We start from the raw sequence: 20,526 nt of genomic DNA, 5'->3' as shown, positions 1-20,526 counted from the left end.
CCAAGTAATTTCTCATACTCATAGTAATTGTGGGAAAAAAGTCAGCAAAGGACTTTGAGTCTACTTCCTTATCTTCATAAAGTACTGTGGAACTTTTACGTTTGCTTAAGGAGTCAGCTGTGGTTTAACATTTCACCCAAAAGGCAGCAATTCTACAGAGATTATGTGCTCAGATCTTAGAAGTGTGAACCAGAGACAAGAGTGCCATTGAACTACATGACTGACAATAATTAAAGAAATATCAGTTATGAAAAGCTCCAGTTATGTATGCCACAATCATCCAACCTACATTTACTGCTTCCACTCCTCACTGAAATCGGAAACTTGCCTCACGGTACATAAACTCACCAGTGAAGTGTCAGTGAAAATGTCAACACTGTTTTTATTGTAATCTCCTGATGCTGAATGCCTTGGAATTTTACAGCATGGAATGAGGCTGATTAGCCCATAATGTCCACAGTGGTTACCAAGCATCTACCTACTCTAATCCCATTTTCCAGTAGTAGTATTTCAGGTGTTCATTTAAGTGCTTCTTAAATGTTGGTTTGGTTCCTGCCCTTTTAGGCAGTGAGTTCCAGATACCTACCACTCTGGGTGAAAAAGTTCCATCTTAAATCCCTCTAAATCTCCTAAGTCTTATCCTAAATCTATTCCCCCTGTTTATTGACCTCTGTACTAAGAGGTAATGTTTCTACCATGTCAATGCCCTCATAATTTCATATACTCAATCATGTCTCCCCTCGGCCTTCTTTGTTCTAGGGAAAACAGACCCAACCTATCTAAACTCCCTTCATAGCTGAAATGCATCATCCCAGTGAATCTGCTCTGCACCATCACTTGGGCAAGCACATCTTTCCCATAGTGTGGCTGCCAGAACTGCAAACTCCAGCTGCGGCTTAACGTCTTCAGTTTCATCATAATCTCCATGCTGTTATATTCCAATGGCTTGACTAAGAAAGACAAGTATTCAATGTACCCTCTTAACTTCCTTATCTACTTGTCCTGTTGCCTTCATAGATCTGCATACCAAGGTCTCTCTGATCCTCTTTACTTCCTAGGATCTTGCCATTCATTGCCTTGTTAATCCTCTTAAAATACATCTCCTCACACTTTTCTGGATTACATTCTATTTGCCACTTCTGTCCATCTGAATGGGCTGTGGAGTGGCAGATGGAGCTTAATTTAGATAAATGGGAGGTGCTGTATTTTGGGAAAGCAAATCTTGGCAGGTTTTATACACTTAATGGTAAGGTCCCAGGGAGTGTTGCTCAACAAAGAGACAGGTTCCTTGAAAATAGAGTCGCAGATAGATAGGATAATGAAGAAGACATTTAGTATGTTTTCCTTTATTGGTCAGAGCATTGAGTATAGGAGTTTAGAGGTCATGTTGGGGCTGTACAGGATGTTGGTTAGACCACTTTTGGAATATTATGTGCAATTGTAGTCTCCTTCCTAATGGAAGGATTTTGCAAAACCTGAAAGGGTTCAGAAAAGATTTACGAGGATGTTGCCAGGGTTGGAGGATTTGAGCTATAGGGAGAGGCTAAATAGGCTGGGACTGTTTTCCCCGGAGCGTTGGGAGGCTGAGGGGTGACCTCTTAGAAGTTTATAAAATTATGAGGGACATGGAAAGGATATTTAGACAAAGCCCTTTCCCTGGAGTGGGGGAGTCCAGAACAGAGGGCATAGGTTTAGTGTGAGACAGGAAAAGTTTAAAAGGGACCTTAAGGGGCAACTTTTTCACGCAGTGGGTGTTGTGCGTATGAAATGAGCTGCCAGAGGAAGTGGTGGAGGCTGGCACAATTGCAACATTTAAAAGGCATCTGGATGGATATATGAATAGCAAGGGCTTAGAGAGATATGGGCCAAGTGCTGGCACATGGGAAAAGATTAGGTTGGGATATCTGAATGGCATGGACAAGTTGGACCGAAGGGTCTGTTTCCATGCTGTACATCTCTATAACTCTATGACAAGCCCATCTGTATCATCCAGACTAAGGCTTTTATCGCTATTTACTATATTGCCAAGGTTCATGTCATCTGTAGATTTAACTGATCAAACCTCCTACATTTATATCCAGATCATCAATGAATACTGCAAAAATAAGTCCTGCACAGAACCCTTTGGAACCCCTCGACACAGGCATCCATTCGCAAAAACAGACCATCAATCATCACCCTCTGCCTCCTGTCATGAACCCAATTTTGGATGTAATTTTGCCAAATTGCCCTGGATCCAATGGGATCTTGCCTTCCTGACCAGTCTCCCGTGCAATGTCTTGTCAGAAGCCTTAATGAAGTCCATGCAGACTATATTAACACCTCTGCCCTCATGTACTCTCGTCACCTCATCAAAAAACACTTAAACATTTTAGACATACATTCCCCTGAGAAAACAATGCTGACTATTCTTGATTGGTCCTTGCCTCTCCAAGTGGTAATTAATTTTGATCCTCAGAATTTTTTCCAGAAGTTTCTTACAACTATTGTTACACTCAATGGTCGAGAGTTCCCTGGTTTAACTTCTACCACCATTCTTGAATAATGGTACCATATTGGATATGCCCTCAGTTTCCTGGCCTCTGAAATCGATATCAGAGCCTCTGCAGTCTTCTCCCTTGCTTCCCATAACAGTTTAGGATGCATTTCATCTGGGCCTGGGAATTTATCCGTTTTAACTGCGCAAAACCCACAAATACCTCCTCTAATCAATTGTAAGTCATTAAAGTGTCCATTTGTTCATGACTACTTCTGTACACTTAAAATGTTCCTCTTTTACATGTTCTCCTTACCCTAGATCATTTTCTGATATCCAGGACCTTTCCTGTATTCCAAGCGATGAACAGTTCTCCAACCATCTGCTGCTATCCAAAACGTCATTATTGACAAGTGTTCCTATCAGTAACAGTACTCCATATTCAAACAGTACAGGTATGTGGCAGGTGCAAGGAGTCGTAAAAAGAAATAAATGACTATCTATTTAAATTTATAGAAAATTTGGCACAGGGGACCCCAGTATGTTCATATATCATCACACTGTGCAGAGAGGAAATTGAGGAGAGACATGATTGAAATGTATAAAATTATGAGGGACATAGACAGCAAGAAACTTTTTCCTCTTTGTGGGGGGAGTCAGTAACCAGGGCAATACATTTAAGGTGAAGGGCAGGAGATTTAGAAGGGATGTCAGGAATCTGGAACTCACTGCCTTAAGGGCATTAGAGACAGAAACTCTCATAGAATTTAAGAAGTGTTTAGATGTACACTTGTGATGCCAAAACATAGAAAGTTATGCGCCAAGTGCTGGAAAATGGGATGAAAATAGTTAATTCCTTGTTTTTGACCGTTGCAGACTTGATGGGCTGAAGGGCCTTTTCCACACTGTGGACGTCTATGGGTCTGAGGATAGCAGGAATCAATATCAATATGTCTGCCTACCCACTTTGCGTGGCTGGGTTATGGCTGATGGAATTGAACAACATTGCTGTGTGATATAAGGAAAAAGATATTATTAAAAGGATGGAAGTTTATTTTTGATTACAGTATAGATGTGGTGCTGCCAGATTCATCATTTATGCATTCCATAACTTTGTAAAATATCCCTCTGGTAAAAGGACACTAGTATACATGCATGTGGCACCAAATGGATCAGGAAGAAGGATAAGGACCCTTCTCTCTATAGTTAATGGGTCCATTAAGAAACAATAGCTGTATATTATGCTGAAGAAAGTACTCAATACGAAAATGATCAAATGCATTGATGGCATGAAGTATATGTTTGTCATAATGTATATTTCATACTCAGTATAGGAAAAGTATTGTCCCTTAAGCATTACTGGAATAATAGCATAGTTGTCCCTGTTGACGTTTGTTCTTCAATCAACATACTAAAATCAATGAACTGCTCAATTATCTCGCTGATGTTTGTGGAACCTTGCTGTGTGTAAATCAAGTGTTGCATTTCCTACAATGCAACAGTAACTATGCTTTAAAAGTATTTGATTGCTATATGTGAAATGCCTGAGTTCACGAAAAATGCAAACATTTTATTCTCTTGAATGTTTTATTAAATCTTTAAGTGATTACTACAAGTGTTTTAGGGATGGTTAGGTAAAATTATTTAAGTACTTGTTTTAAATGTATAAAATCTAATCAAGAAAATAATATTTTTGCAGGTCATTCACAGCATCTTACTGAATATGAACCAATGCCAGTACTTAATAAGATTTTAGAGACTTCTCTATGGCCCAGTCCAGACTCAAGTGCGATATCCCCTGGGACATTTGCTACAGCTTGCGATGAGACTGACAAAATACAATCCCCAACCATTGTGCCTGAAACTCAGCCCACAACAAGAAAAGCAGTTGGATCTGTGAGTATATTTGTTTCTTTCATCAATATCTATATTTTCTTTTGTTTTTCTTCCTGTACAGATTAAACCAGCTCTCTTCTCTCCTATTCTCCCTTTCCGTACACTTAGATAAGCTGCTTGCAGACTTTTAGAGCAGAAGATCCTGTGTTTCCTCCTTCATAGCCCCCTCTTCACCCTTGGAAACTGTTTGGCTTTTTCTCTGCTTTTGTGAGATGGGTAACTCAATGGAATTGATATTAAGCCACTGTCTTTCCACCTCATTTAGTTGTGTGCTGTGGCAACACATTGCTTGAATATCTTTATACTTTATGATATATATATCCAGACTAAGGTTGCATGTTATTATTTTACATATTAAATTAAACATTATGTTATAAAACAATCTACAGGGAATGTAATTAAAATAGAGGATGGTGTTAATATTCTAAATTTATCAAGCTCAATGTTGAACCCTAAAGAGTGTAAATTACATGACCAGAAAGTGAGATTTCTGCTTGCATTGAGTCTCACTGGAACACTGCAGCAGACCTATGATAGAAATGTTATCATGGGAACAAGATAGTGTACTGAAATGTCAAGCTATAGGAGGTTGGAGTCATTCTTACAGAGTGGAGATATTCTACAGAATTATCATACAGTATGCATTTTGTCTCACCAGTATATAGGAGATCATATTTGAGAAGTAAATACAATAAACTAGAAGTATAAGTAAACTTTATCTGGAAGATGTCTTTGAAACCTTGGGCAGTGAAGAGGAAGTAGCTAAAAGTGCAAGTGTCACACCTACTGTGATTGCAATCAAAGATGCCATGGAGGGGAGATGTGTGTGCGAGGGAGTGTTAAGAGTGATTTGGGGGGGGAGGAATCCAAGGTGGTGGCGATCAGAGCAGATCTGCCTTGCTGAGCTCTGCACCACAGCCCAGCAGTAATGATAATTTTACCCCCTCACCTTACCTTTTATTAGAGAAAATTGATGTTAAATGGTTGTGAAACCGTTTAAATCCATTTGCAGTGGAGCCTCAATTGTCCGAACGAGACCGGTGGGGAGTATTTTGTTTGGATGATCGATCATACGGGTGACCGGAACTAAATGGTAATCTGTGAGTGCCCGTTGTCCGAGAATTTCTCGATTATCTGGCAATGCACACCATAATGCCACTTAGACAACAGCTGATCTATCGGAAACAACCAGAGTGTTGGTTATCGAACATCTCTCGGTTATCTGGTAATGCACGCCATAATGCCATTTAACTGATAACTGAATGCCAGGTTGCCTGGTGATGTTTTGGGGAGGCCTTGAGATCTTATTCGAATGGTCCAGGATTTGGATGGTTGATGTTCGGATAGTTGAGGTTCTACCGTAAATTCTTTTTGAGTGAGCAAGGATGACGAAAGGAAAGCATACAGCCAAGCTCCAACACATGCAGATGCAGCTGCAGTTCCCTCAGTAGCCAAGAAAGAGTTACTTGCACAGCAGAATGTCACTGAAGAACTTGTGGTGATCCAAGGGATGATCAAGGGGTTGATGGAAGACAATCAATCATACTCAGCTGAAGCTGATTTTGGTCATGCTACAAAAGTATGAGAAGGAGTTGGAAGGGCTTGGGAAGAGAGTTGAAGAGGTTGAATGGTAGACTGCGGCATCAGAGACTGAGGTCAAGTCCTCAGCGGATCCAGGATCCAGGCCCTTGAAAACAGGTCCGGGCTTTGACTGAACAGTTTGATGATCTAGAAAATCAAGGGAGGAGGAACAATATCTGGGTGGTTGGGCTGCCGGAGGGAGTGGAAGGTGGGCAGCTGGCAAGCTTTTTTGAAGACTGGCTACCACAGTTTCGTGGCTGGGATGCCGAGGCAGACCAGGTGAAGATTGACCAAGCTCACCGGGTTCCGGTGCGCAGATCCGGTCTGGATCAGTACCCCTGCCTGGTTCTGATATGATTTCAAAGCTACAGGGACAAGCAGAGACTGCTGGAATCTTCTAGAATGATGGGGAAAGATCCACAGGCCCTGACTTATCAGGGAACTAAGATAGTGTTTTTACAGGACTTCTCTGCAGCTGTGATCCGTAAAAGGAAATTGCTTGAGCTCAAGAGAAAATTAAGGGACCTTGATATTCAATATTTGATGAGATACCTAGTGTTGCTTCGTAGTATTCACAAGGAGACAGCGCAGTCGTTGACTCTTCAGAACAAGTGAAAAATTTCTTGGACACTTTAAAATAATTTGGTTGGATTTATAGACACATGGACAATAATTCTTTGTTTTTTTCTCTCATGCAATGTTTCTTGTACTGTTACCCTTTTTTTAAAGAAGCTGCTGTTGGTGTGCTTTCTTTTCTTCAATTAGGATTGGTGTTGATACATAGTTGGGGGTGGGCTGACTGCTCACTACTTTGTTTGTTCCCTTCGATTGCTTGGGTCTGGGGGTGCGGCTCGAGCTGGAAGGGGGAGTGGGGATGTGTGTGGGAGCTGTGAGTACCCTCAATGGGCAGGGGTAGAGTCCCATTAAGTGCTTTTTGTGTTTTGTAGTTAGTTTAGTTTTTTGGTTTTTCGTAGATAGACTCCACGAGTCTTCTTTTGCATATGTTCAGCATACTGTAGGTCGAATGAGGAAGATCGTATGAGGAAAGGCTGAGGCACTTGGGGCTGTTCTCATTGGAGAAAAGAAGGTTTAGGGGAGATTTGATAGAGGTGTACAAGATGATTAGGGGTTTAGATAGGGTTGACAGTGAGAACCTTTTTCCGCTAATGGAGTCAGCTGTTACTAGGGGACACAGCTTTAAATTAAGGGGGTGGTAGGTATAGGACAGATGTTAGGGGTAGATTCTTTACTCAGCGAGTTGTGAGTTCATGGAATGCCCTGCCAGTAACAGTGGTGGACTCTCCCTCTTTATGGTCATTAAAGCGGGCATTGGATAAGCATATGGAGATTATTGGGCTAGTGTAGGTTAGGTAGGCTTTGGTCGGCGCAACATCGAGGGCCGAAGGGCCTGTACTGCGCTGTATTTTTCTATGTTCTATGTTCTGTGTAATTCTTCCTTTTGGCAGGTCAGAGGTAGTTGTAAATGATCATGGCCAGCAGTGTTCTTAAATGGAGCACCTGGAATATTAGAGGCATCCATTTTGCCAATTAAAAGGGAAAAGGTGCTTATGAGCCTCAAAAAGGAGAGGGCCTGTTGCATGAGACTCTCCTTAATGACAAGGAACACTTGAAGTTACACATGGCGAGTTTGATAGGGTGTTTTTCTTGTCCTTTAACACTAAGAGCAGGAGACAGGCCTTACTTGTCCAGAGCAATCTTCCATTTAATTTAATAGGTTGTGTTCAGGATGAATATGGTCAGTTTGTTATCCTTAAGGCCCTAATACATGGCAAGGAATTTGGTATTTTGAATGTCTATTGTCCTTTGGCCCAATCCCATAAGTTTTTGACTGATGCACTGTCTAAGCTGATGCTCTTTGTGTTGCGGCATATTATTATTGGGGGGGACTTTAATTGCTTTCCTGTGCTGGAAAGAATGCCCAAACACCGCCCCCCCCCCCCCCATACTCTAAACAGTTGGGTGATCTATGTGTGGAACTGGGGTTGGTAGGCATTTGGAGACGTCTCCATCCAGCGGGCAGGGACTTTATGTCCTTTTCCAATCCTCATAAGTGCCATACAAGGGTTGATTTTTTTTCCTAACTCCCTCTCTTCTAGATTCAGTGGTATCTTGTTCAGTTGGGAATATTGCCACCTCTGGTCATGCAGCATCAGAGTGGTTGAGATTAAGGGTAGTGCAATGAGCTCATGGTACTGGTGAATGGATCCTTTCATCCTCAAGGGCAGTAAAAGTGTACTTTTCAAGGGAATTTGAATCATTCTTGGATAGTAATCTGTCCATTCTTTGGGAGGCTGCTAAGGTCTATGCTAGAGGGATAATTATCTCAAAACCGGCCAGTCAGAAGCGACAGAAGGGAGAGCAGCAGCGTCAGCTCGAGGCATGACTGAAGGCAGCTGAGACGGCATATTACAGTAGACCATCAGTGACTAAGATACAGCAGATCACAGTCCTTTGATCCACCTTAAACTCCATGATTTTATATACAGCTAGGAAGGAATTTTCCTTTGTGAAGCAAAGGTTGTTTGAGCATGGTAATAGACCGGGTAAATATTTGGCATATCTGGTTAGGAAGAAGAATGCCTCCCAATCTATTGCTTCTAAGAGGGAAGGGAATAGGACTCTTACTTGTAATGATAAAAAGATCAATGTGGCGTTTGGGAGGTTCTATTCTGAACTGTACCAGTCTGAATGTTGTGAGGATAGATGCGTTAAAATGGAGTCCTTTTTTAGGAACTTGGATCTTCCTGGGGTTTCTGCTGAGCAGGTGTCTCTACTTAGTGCTCCATTAACAGCACAAGAGATACAGGAGGTGGTGAGGCAACTCCAAAGTGGAAAGGTGCCCAGCCCTGATGGTTTTCCCAGTGAGGTTTTTAAAGAATTTGTAAACATACTGTCAGGGCCGATGCTAGAAATGTATAACTATTCATATAGTCGTGATTACCTCCCACCATCCTTGAGAGAGGCTAATGTCTCTCTTATCCTCAAGAAAGGGAAGTCCCCGGAGGACTATGTTTGTTATAGACCTATCATGCTCTTAAATTCTGATTTTAAAATTTTGTCTTAGACTTTGGCATTGAGGTTGGAAGGGGTGTTGCTGTCTGTTGTTAAAGATCATATGGGCTTTATAAAGGGTTGCAGATCCTCTAATAATGTTACAAGGTTGCTTAACATGATTCAAGTGTGCCAGCAGTGATCGGTTCAAGGTTTGGTGGTCTCTTTGGAAGCAGTGAAGGCATTTGATTGAGTGGAATAGCTGTATCTTTTTTATACCCTGGAGTGATTTGGCCTGGGTGGAGTGTTTATTAGATGGGTAAGGGTCCTTTACAGTGATCCTCTGGCGGTAGTTCTTGCCAATGGTATAAAGTCTGACAATTTTAACGTTGGTAGGGGCAGTTGGTAGGCTTTTCACATTGGTGAAACTTTGATCAGTTATTCAAGGCTAATTTTGTTCATTTGTTTTACAAGATTAAACAAGACCTTCAAAGATGGGGACCCTTCCAATATCATGGTTGGGTCAAGCCGCTCTTATCAAAATGAATGTTCTTCCTTGCTTATTTTACCCTTTGCGGATACTCCCTTTGCTCTTGCCTCGGCAAAAGTTTCAGAAATTGAATGGCTGGTTTAGTTCTTTTATTTGATGCTATAAGTAGCCTTTATTAAGCTTGTGAAACTGCAATTTCCCCAGGAATTGGGGGGAGTAGATCTCCCAGACATTAGAAGATATCAACTGAATTCCCTCCTCTCTTTTGTAAGTGACTGGGCCTGTGGAGACTCAGCATTGACATGGTTGGACATTTAAGGCCTCCCAGACAAAGTATACTCTTATCAACCTGTTGTTTTTAGACAAAATGAGGACAGTTGCAGAACATTGCTGTAATCCAATAGTCACTAACACTGTCAAAGCATGGAGGGCAATGAGGCAGATGGGGGGTAATATGTCTGAAACATTTTTTTCTTACTCTCATAGTTGGCGTGCTGGGTGTCTGGCCAGGGACAATGGATTTTGAGTTTAAAGTTTTGTTGGATAGGGGAGTCTCTTGTTTGGGTGACCTTTTTGTGAAATGTTGATGTAACTTGATCCAATAACTTGGAAATATGGATTGTCATATTTTCTGCTTTAATATTAGAGATTTTATCCAAAAGAAGACCATACTTTTGACTGAGTGTTATATATCTGATATGTAAAAGAGGGTGCTTCAGGCTAAGAGCACTCTTTCAGTGAGTACTCTCTATCATTTGTTGGGGAGAGGTTTCTCGGGTGATACTGAGAGTCTATGTGAGGCCTGGGCGAGAGAGTTAGGAGTAGAGATAACTTCAGACACATGGGAGGACATTTGTGAGAATGCGAAGAGGATTTCAATATGTAATAGGACCAATGCTATGCAGTTAAAGATTCTTCATAGGGCTCATCTGGCCCCAGATCATCTTGCAAAATTTAAGCAGGGAATATCTTCAATGTGCCCCAACTGTAAAATAAATACGGGTACCTTCTCTCATTATCAGTGGTCCTGCCACAGGCTCCATGCAGATTGGAGCGCTGTGGCATGAGTAATAGAGAGGATCCTGGGGATCAAAGTCAAGGTGGACCCGGTCTCTTTGCTCCTGGGTCTGCCGAATTTACCTCACTTAGATGTACATGGGTAAAAGCTTTTAACGTCTCACTTTTTGTGCGAGGAAGAACATTCTGATGTGCTGGGTGTCTGAGAACTCCCAGATCTCTCGGGGTGGCATAAGTTAATTATGGAACATATTCCTTTAGACATTCTTACAAACATGATTTACCAGAAAACAGACAACTTTTACAAGATATGGCAGCCCTTTTTGAATTAGTTGGAAGCAGATCTATCCACCATTTTGATTAGGACTTTTGGCTAGCCATGATAGTCTGGAGTGATAAACCTAAGGCCATGAGAGGAAGAATTTTTAACAAATGTGGGTTTAATCATTGATGCCCTCGAAGGTTGAGAGCTATGGTCTTATTGCGCTGAGCGGCGTTATTTATGTATTGATTGATTTGCAATAAGTGTAGTTTTGATTTATTTTCTAGAGTAGTACAGTAGTTGGTTTATTGTTGTTTTTGATGTTATGATGCTATATTTTCATATTTTTGTAACTCGCTAATTTTGTAAAGAAATATTTTTCAACAAAAATATATTTTTAAAAAGTGATGGAGGGGTGGACCAGGGTATCTCAGGGTGAACAGTCGCAGAAGGTTGAAGGCAGAAGTGCAAGAAATGGATCTGACAGGGAGGGAGGAATCCTTAGATGAAGAAAAAGGAGAACATGTTAGCAGCACCCGTTTGGAAATTGGCATCATTTGAACAAATATGACAGAGTTGGAAAAACTGAGACAATGGAATGGTGTCCTTGTTGGAACAGGATGTGAGAAAGTATAGTCAAGGTAATGGTTGAAGTTGGTGGATTTGTAATAGAAGTTGGTGAATAGCCTAGAGAGAGAGGTCAAGGGAGGGAAGGGAAGAGTCAGAGAAGGAGCAGGTGAAGGTGACGAAAGTTTAGAACTTAGAAGCAAAATTGATGAATATTTTCCAATTCTGGATGAGGACAGGAAGCAGCATTCATATTGTGAGTCATGTAATGGAGAAAGAGTTGTGGGAGGGATACCGAATTGGACTGTAACAAGGAATGTTCCCTTAACCTCACAAAAAGACAAAAAATAATTGAAACCCATGTGGGTACGTATAGCCACACCTTTGCCTCAGAGAATGAGAGATAAGTTAAGTGTTGAAAGTGAGAATGAGCTTAGCCAGATGAAGGAGCATTGTGGTGGATAGGGACTGGTCACTCGCTTTTCGAAAAAGATGTGGATAGCCCTCACAACATCCTGACAGTGGATAGATAGCAGAAGGATTGCACATCATGGTGAAGGGGAGGTGACTGGGGCCAGAAAATTGTCATAAAACATCAGTGGAATCACAATGTGAGTGTGAAGAGACCAACCAAGGGGAGAAAAAGAGTGATGATAGGAAGAAATTTGTTCATAGGGGCTGCCAGGGCGGTCCTGTTGTGGATTGTGGTAAGAAGGTAGAGACAAGCTGTATGGAGTCAATGCCTTTGAAGTTGGAGGCTGTGGAGGAAAGATCTCCATAGGAGATGAGGTCAGTGATGGTCCTAGAAACAACTAATTGATGTTAATTGGTGGAGGACATGTCTTGAGAGTTGGTGCTTAACCACTGTAGAGATCAGCATGCCAGATGACAACAGCACCACACTTATCAGCTGCGTTGATAATAAAGTCAGGGTTACACATGAGAGAACAGAGCACAAGTTCAGAGGGAGATAGATGAGAATAGGTGAGGGGAATAGAGAAATTACAGCAGCTAATGACACATAGTCAGGATGATGAGTTGTGTTGACAATTTTGGTTCTCTTATATTTGCTAAAAACCACATATATCGAAAAGCAAGGACTTGTCTTGTGCAGGTAAAAACATTTTTTGTATTAAACAAAAGCACAAGAGTGATAGTTCCCTGGTTCATGTGCCACTGCATTGCCTCAACCAGTCAGAGTCAACTTGCAACATATATCAGTCCTATTTTCTTATGAAGTGTAAATTGTTGCGTTCCCTTTGTTGTTTATGAAGGTTCTGATGTGTGCAAGCTTTTGACAGCATGTCTCTTTTTTCAGCACCACTCAATATAAGAAAATATTTGTCATTAAATGTTATGAGAGGGCCGAAGAGCCTGTACTGTGCTGTACTGTTCTATGCTCTATAACATTTGCACATATTTATCATGATATTATATAGGTCAGCTTGAGTTCATAAAATGTTTAGATGTAGGCAGTATAAGATTTGAGGGAAATAAATGAGCTAGAGTCAGACATGGTGCATTGAGTTGTAAACTCAGTACAATGTGAACACTAAGAAGCATATATATTTCTAGGATGGGCGTTAATGTGCTTTAGCAAGAACAGAGAAGAAAGTTCAGATGAGCAAAGGGTATAGTAGCATTGATTATAGAGACAAGAAATACAGAGATGTTTTTAAAAGATGAATGAGAGAAATTCTGATCTGGGGATGAGAGTAAAGGCCTAACATTTTTGTAACCAACAGCTTGTGGTATTATTCCATGTATTATTCAAGATATATTTCAGTATCAATCGGTTTATTAATCAATATTAATATAGAAATGACACCCTTAAATAGGAGTCCCCTAGTCATCCCATTATTTAGAACCTATCTGAAGGATTGAGAGATTAAAATCTAGTTAAAGGAAGCAATAATGGCAGTAGCTAAAGGAACAAATCCAAATTTGCCACACATTGCCAACCTTTTCCCTTTGTGTTCTGCTTTAATTATTGTGATATTTTACTGAATGGTTCTGTTATATTGTGGTGAAACCTGCCTTAAAAGATTTTCGTGAATGACTAGCTAACTCAAGTCCCAATCTGTATTTGAGATCACAGTTGATTTAGAAGCTGAGGAGTCATGTAAAGACTGCTGCAAATACAAAAACTTCAGTACTTCCCTTTGCCCTAATGTCTCATTTGTTTCAGTAATAATTGTTGCCATATTCAAATGAAGTGGTTTGAGATGCTTTCCCATGTGATCAACAATGTAAATACAAGATGTTTGTTATTGGATGGTTTTATTATATTTGGACAGTCCTTAGGCCTAACATTGTCTGTTAATCTTTTCACAGTATATTTTATTGAAATATATTGAAATTCTATTGAAATTCAATGTTCTTCTAATTTCAGGTGACTACAACTTTCCTATCGGAACCAGTCAGTGAAAAACCATGTGCAAAGCCTCCCAGTTCCCTCACACCACAGACAGGTAGAATATTCCTTCAGTAGCAGAATTCATTTTGAATAATTAGAGGGAGAAAAGTCAGGGGAGTATTTTCTATTCAACTTTACTGTGAAATATTTTCTTCGGAGATTGCAGTGTTTGCACTTGACAAAGCACAGCGTAATCAAAGCCTGGAGCAGGTTGCACCACTATCGTTTCGTGGTGCAGCTTCCAGTTGCAGTTATATACTTGTGCAACATTTCTAATCATTTTACTGTTTGGAATAATCTGAATATCTAGATTGTGGTTTATATATTTTAGGGGATAATTTTTAAGTTTTATGGTTTTTACTGTTGGTAAATGGGGAAAACTGATTAAGAAATTGGTAGGCATCTCAAGCGAATGCACTTAAACAGGCTTGGAATCAATTACAGTTAAAAGCTAACTTATATTTATTTTACAAAGTTAGAGGTAAAAGTGCAAAACCTGAACACTGAATAACCCACCTTTGAACTTGTAATGCAGTCAGAAGGTTTATATTTACTTCAATCAAAGGTTTAAATTATGTGTGTCGTTCCCTGGGAAGTGTTAAGAGAGTTCCTTTACGAGATCATCAATTGTGGGAGACATACATCTAAAAGTTATGTTGTCATTTAAAATTGTTCATATGGATAACAAAATCAAAGTGTTGTTTTGAAGAAAAATTTTCATTTCTGTTTGAACCATCTCAAGGCATGAGATGTTGCCACAGAGATTGTGCTTCAAGATGGAGCCTTGGTTGAAAGATTCTTTTAATCTGTCTATCTGTGTATTTGCCAACAGAAGAAAACAGTTCAATGTAGGGAACAGACAGAGACATTTGCAGTTTTTGTTGCAGTGTGGACTGCATCTTACCAGTTAGAGAGAGCCAACAGGAAATGATGGTCAGTTAGGTCTTCCCTTTAACCTAAATAAATTTCAACTTCATGTCTCACCATGTGCAAAGTGCGTGGAATTCTATCTCAGTTTGAAATTTATGTGGGAAATCAACTGAAAGATTCACTCTAGCTTGTAGCCAATGAATGAAATGGATAGTGGTCCTGATAGAACCTTGTGGCAGAAAGAAGTCAGTAATGTAAGCTTGAAAAGCTGTGTCAAGATTGATGGGTAATAGTTGCTGATAAACAAACAAGACCATCCACAGTCATGAAACCTGTAAAGGTGGAGAGTAATGGAATGCCCCTTAGAAGAAACCTGGAACATTGTTGAGATTTAAAATTAATTCTGGAATACTGTGGCATATATTTGGGTTGGGACCATGAAGGGTGAATGAATCTTCAAGGTTTTTTAACATAGGGAACTTTTTTTATGGGGCCAAAAGGGATTTAAAGTAGAATTGATTAATGGGATAAGGTTTTGGAAGCTACAGTGTTAAGTTAGTGGTGCTTGCTTTGTTTAATTTCATTTTATATACAATATAACTTGTGCCTTAAAAACAAAAAAATCTTGTGGCATAGTTCTGATTTCTTCTCTAAATGTTAATGGTCCGTCATAGGAATAGGGAATTATTGGAAATACTCAGCTGGTCAGGTATCATCTGTGGAGATAAACAATGGAGAGCATCTTCCCATTGACATCAGCATTGGCGAGAATGTTGGGAAAATTGTGTGAGTTATTCAGTGAAGAATGTCTCGATGTTGAGAGCAAAGGCGTCCCATTTTCCAAGCAAGTGTTGAATGAGATTCTTGCTAGTGAGTGTGGAGGCCTATTTACATTATTAGCGACTCGTCATCTCTTCATCTATCCTCAATTATATGATGATTCTATTTAAGATAAATAGAAAACTAAAGAGAAACCAGACACCAATAATAACCAGCGTGAAAGTCAGAAGGGAAATTTGGTGATTTCAGATCACATTCTAGCTCCTCCTCACTTGAAATTTGGAAATTCAGCATCAACATCTCAGAGCATGCTCCATGAGTAACAACCACACGAAACCCCTATCCACAGACTGTAGCATCCAACACATACCAGCTTCATTGCACCCTCATGGTGCATCTTCACTTGACTTATAATGTCATTCTGCGCTTGAATGCTACACTTTGGAGCACACTGGCATGTTTCAGTGGAATGCTGCTGCCAGTCTGCTTTGCATGCAGTGACAGACACCCATCTCAAAGATTTAACTGGGTATATCTTAGGGTAAAAAATGAGGTCTGCAGATGCTGGAGATCACAGCTGAAAATGTGTTGCTGGTCAAAGCACAGCAGGCCAGGCAGCATCTCAGGAATAGGGAATTCGACGTTTCGAGCATAAGCCCTTCATCAGGAATGAGAGAGAGTAGCCAAGCAGGCTAAGATAAAAGGTAGGGAGGAGGGACTTGGGGGAGGGGCGATGGAGGTGGGATAGGTGGCACCTCCATCGCCCCTCCCCCAAGTCCCTCTTCCCTACCTTTTATCTTAGCCTGCTTGGCTACTCTCTCTCATTCCTGATGAAGGGCTTATGCTCGAAACGTCGAATTCCCTATTCCTGAGATGCTGCCTGGCCTGCTATATCTTAGGGTTCCTTGTTTGCTGTCATAGCACTCTTATGCCAACTTGAATGCTCATAGCATCTGGGCCTTTTTGCTCTTTGCCGCTTCAGCCAGAGGTGGGAGACTCAAAGTACTTCTGTCAAGCCTGGCTGTTTGCTTGTGCATTTGTATGAAGTACTTAATTGTCAACACCATGAGGTACTGTCTTGCCTTGGGCTGAGTTGGTGCCTGGTCGCCATATGGCATAAGTAGGGAAGGTGTGTTGTGTATGTAGAGGTTATTAAGGTGGACAAATCCCCAGGACCGTATGGGATCTATCCCAGGTTGCTGAGGGAGGCGAGAGAGGAAATAGTTGGGGCCCTGACAGATATCTTTGTGGCATCCTTAAATCCAGGTGAGATGCCGGAAGACTGGAAGGCTGCTCATGTTGTCCCCCTGTACAAGAAGGGTAGTAGGGATATTCCAGGTAACTACAGACCAGTGAGCCTGACATTGGTGGTGGGGAAGTTGCTGGAGAGGGTACTGAGAGATAGGGTCTATTTATATTTAGAAAAGAATGAGCTTATCAGTAATAGGTAATATGGTTTTATGCAGGGAAGATCGTGCCTTACCAACTTAATAGAGTTCTTCGAGGAAGTGACCAAGTTGATAGATGAAGGAAGGGCTGTTGATGTAATATACATGGACTTTAATAAGGCATTTGATAAGGTTTCCCATGATAGACTAATGGACAAAGTGAAGTCACATGGTGTGCAGGGTGTTCTAGCTAGGTGGATAAAGAACTGGTGAGCAACAGGAGACAGAGTGTAGTAGTTGAAGAGAGTTTCTCGAAATGGAGTGATGTTCTGCAGGGGTCAGTATTGGGGCCGCTGTTGTTTGTAATATACATAAATAATGTAGAAGAGGGCACTGTTCGTATGATCAGCAAGTTTGCAGATGACACAAAGATTGGTGGAGTAGCAGAAAGCATAAGGGACTGTCAGAGAATACAGGAGGATATCGATAGACTGGAGAGTTGGGTGGAGAGTGGCAGATGGCTTTCAATCCAGACAAATGTGAGGTGATGCATTTAGGCAAGTCTAATTCTAGAGCGAATTATACAATAAATAGAAGAGCCTTGGGAAAAGTTGATGGGCAGAGAGATCTGGGAGTTGCAGGTCCATTGTACCCTCAAGGTTGCTGTACAGGTGGATAGAGTGATCAAGAAGGCATATGGTATGCTTGCCTTCATTGGACGGGATGTTGAGTATAAGAGCTGGCAAGTCATGTTAAAATTGTACAAGACATTGGTTCAGCCGCATTTAGAATACTGTGTACAGTTCTGATGCATGAGTAGTGGGGAGCAGAGGGAAACAAATGCTTAGGAATTGACTGACAGGTTTAGACAGTACATTTGGATCGGTTCAGGCCTGGAGGGCCAAAGGGCCTGTTCCTGGGCTGTAACATTTCTTTGTTCTTTGTCTTCCAAGTGTCTGGGGCCAGCTGTAGAGACATGGCAGTAACTAACCTACTCACCAAGGTGGCAGGATCTGAACTGTGGTAGAATGCAGGAGGCAGTCTTTCTGGTATATCCTCTAAGGGATCTATGGCTTATTCTGCAGAGATGGAGAAGGAGATGTCTTGGAAGGCCAGCCTCTTGGAGCGAGATTGTAAAGATACTGCTTTTTACCTGGCGTCCAAAGTGAGAATGGGCCATGAACAAGGGATAGAAGTTCTGGGGTGTTTGAGGTGCTGAATGTCAGGCAGCTTACCTCTCTTGGCTCTCCACCCTATTGTGGACCATTTTCTCCTGGAATGAAACAAAGCAAGGGATTGTGTCATGGCTGTTAGTGCTGATGAAGGTGGGGAAAAGATGAAGAGGTAAACAACTGTGAGTGGACAGCACAGAGGCTGGTGAGAGTGAATGAGGGAAGATGTAGCATGCTACAAGATGCAGTAGCCTTGGTTGTATAGAGAAAATGGTGCCACTTATCCCAGTGGAGCAGAGAAAGTCTTTAACCTTGTTCAGCATTGCTAAGTGTTTCTCTGGTGGCCTCTTTTCAAGGAGGAAGCGGAGATGCTACAAACCATCCTAAAGGGGGTTTGGATGTGTAGGGGGATTGTACATCTGTGGTGAAGAGAAGGCAGCTAAGTCCAAAAAAACTGGAAATTATGGAACCAACATAAAGCGTCAGAAGTTGTGGCATTAACTAGTGTTAATTCTGCCAATCTGTATTTCACTACTGCCTAGCAAGCATCTGGCTATGCCACTTGGAATGAGATGACCTCGATGTCAAGATGGGCTTTGCCACAGTCCACATCGCTCAGATCTCTACAAGATTCTGTCCTTAGCTGATTTCTGCTCAGATTGTCAACTGAAAGTCTCTGTCGGCCTGGCCCATTGCATTGGCTGAATATTGAAGATTCCCTAACAGTATTCAGAGAAGAGAAGGGAAAACAATTCTCCTGTAGTCCTGACCAATGAATTGTTTTAACCTGTATCACCAAGGGCAGATTCATTTTAAAATTTTATTCACAAAATTTATAAAAATACATTACGTCATCATTTAAATTTGACACTTCGTAAGGTGCACTTTTTAAACATTGAAGTTAACTACAATTGCCATTTATATTTATAATATACATATTGTATCAAATGTACACTGAGGGATTTTGTAGATTTGCAGCCTCTTGGTATATTATAGTGGGACAGCCTTTCCAACTGGGTCTCTTCAGCAACACCCCCAAGCTTTACTGCAACATGTAGTCCTGGACCCTGGAAAGTGTCTTTCTGTAACACTCAGATGCCGACACTCTTTGAATTAGAAAGTTAACTTGATGAAAGACTCTGCATAAAATCTAAATCAGATGGTCAGTTCCCTCATGGCTGTATGTTGAACCATTATCAGGTTAGCACAATGACCATTACTGCACATTACTAAAGTTCATTGTGTAAGTAATATTTTGAGCAAAGTGGTAAGTCATTATAGGAACAAAACTTATTGTCTCTGTGCCTTTGTTAATGGAGTAGACCACCTGTTGTCCCAGAGGGGTAACATTTTGCTGCAACACGAGCTCATGCTGAAGTAGTTCAACTGATTCCAGAAGCTTTTTGACTCTTGGAATAAGCTGCAGTATCTAAACTGTTCACAAGGCTTCAGTTCTGTTCCCAGGCTAGTCTGAAATACCAACCTCCAGTACAGTGAATGTGCTTTCTTAAGAACACAGAAGGCACCATCTGGTAATGTCCATTACGAGAGAGGAAACTGTCACTGCTGCTGAGTGATAGGGGATGGGCCGTGGGGTGGATCTCTGAGGCAGCTGTGATAACACTATTTCCTGGCAGTTAACATACATGAATTTATAGTTCAGAGCAGGGAAGTGAACAGAAGGTGCTTCTGCAGAGACTTTATTTCCTGTGTAATGAAAAGTCATTGATGCTTTAGGGCATTTATACCAATAGTGTCCAGAACAGTATGTACATTATTAAATTTTTTCAGACACTAGCAAGAAAAGCTTTATATTTTATTGAAATCTACATTTGAATGCTGCAGAAGAGCACAGTTAAGAGATCACCGACAACTTATTCTACAAAAGGAGTTAGAAGCATAAACTGGGCAGTAATTGATTGGCTGCTAATTAACCATCCCTTCTGACTTTTCAGACTGGGAAAGAATGTCAAAGAATGGGAAAGAGCAGATGTTTAACGGATAACCCATTCCTACAGCCTGTTTATTGCCCTTAAAAAGTTAAATTTTCAGCTCTCTCCAACCCCAAAGTTTTACCTGAAACTGCTTTAAATAAGCAACAAAACTGGCTTTAGGTTAGAATACCCACAGCCATCTGATGCACAGAGTTACCTTTCACCACATTCTGCCAAAAGAGTTAAAAATGTTCATTAATGTATTTTCTTTGCACAGATACTGTTGATGGCCAAGTTGAGGAAGTGGCAAAGTTGTCAGAACTAGGGATTCCCAGTGAGACATTGGCCGAGTGGCAGGTTGTTGCAAGTGGAATGCCTGGAATGTTGGACAAGAACAAACAGAATCAAGGTAAGTGCTGTGAAGACTTGTAGCAGTTTAAACACATCTGTCATGGTTTAATTAACAAGTAAACATGGAACAACTTGCTTGATTAGATGTCTATCTCCTGCCTTAAGACCCCAATCCCTCTACTACCAGACAGCCGTGCATACTATCGACAGTTGATGCAGCAATTTGCCAAGACTTCTTCAGCAGCACTTTGCAAACTCATAATCAACATCACATAGAAGGACAAAAGCAGCAGGTGCACCTTCACCTCTGAGTC

General features: G+C 41.0%; 1 protein-coding gene across 1 annotated transcript in view; it reads left to right on the top strand.

The window, feature by feature from the left end:
- The window catches only part of LOC132830225 (inactive serine/threonine-protein kinase TEX14-like), a 112,417-nt gene that overhangs the window by 89,384 nt on the left and 2,507 nt on the right, over positions 1-20,526 (top strand). Inside the window, exons 20-23 of the mRNA XM_060847758.1 lie at positions 2,798-2,931; positions 5,749-5,951; positions 13,694-13,772; positions 20,139-20,270. Of these exons, the coding sequence (XP_060703741.1) occupies positions 2,798-2,931; positions 5,749-5,951; positions 13,694-13,772; positions 20,139-20,270 (548 nt within the window). The remainder of the gene's footprint in view (positions 1-2,797; positions 2,932-5,748; positions 5,952-13,693; positions 13,773-20,138; positions 20,271-20,526) is intronic.

This window comes from Hemiscyllium ocellatum, chromosome 31 (assembly GCF_020745735.1).
Source record: "Hemiscyllium ocellatum isolate sHemOce1 chromosome 31, sHemOce1.pat.X.cur, whole genome shotgun sequence".
NCBI classification, from domain to species: domain Eukaryota; kingdom Metazoa; phylum Chordata; class Chondrichthyes; order Orectolobiformes; family Hemiscylliidae; genus Hemiscyllium; species Hemiscyllium ocellatum.
Note: the sequence above shows the minus strand (reverse complement) of the source record. Positions and strands in the feature narration are given on the sequence as shown.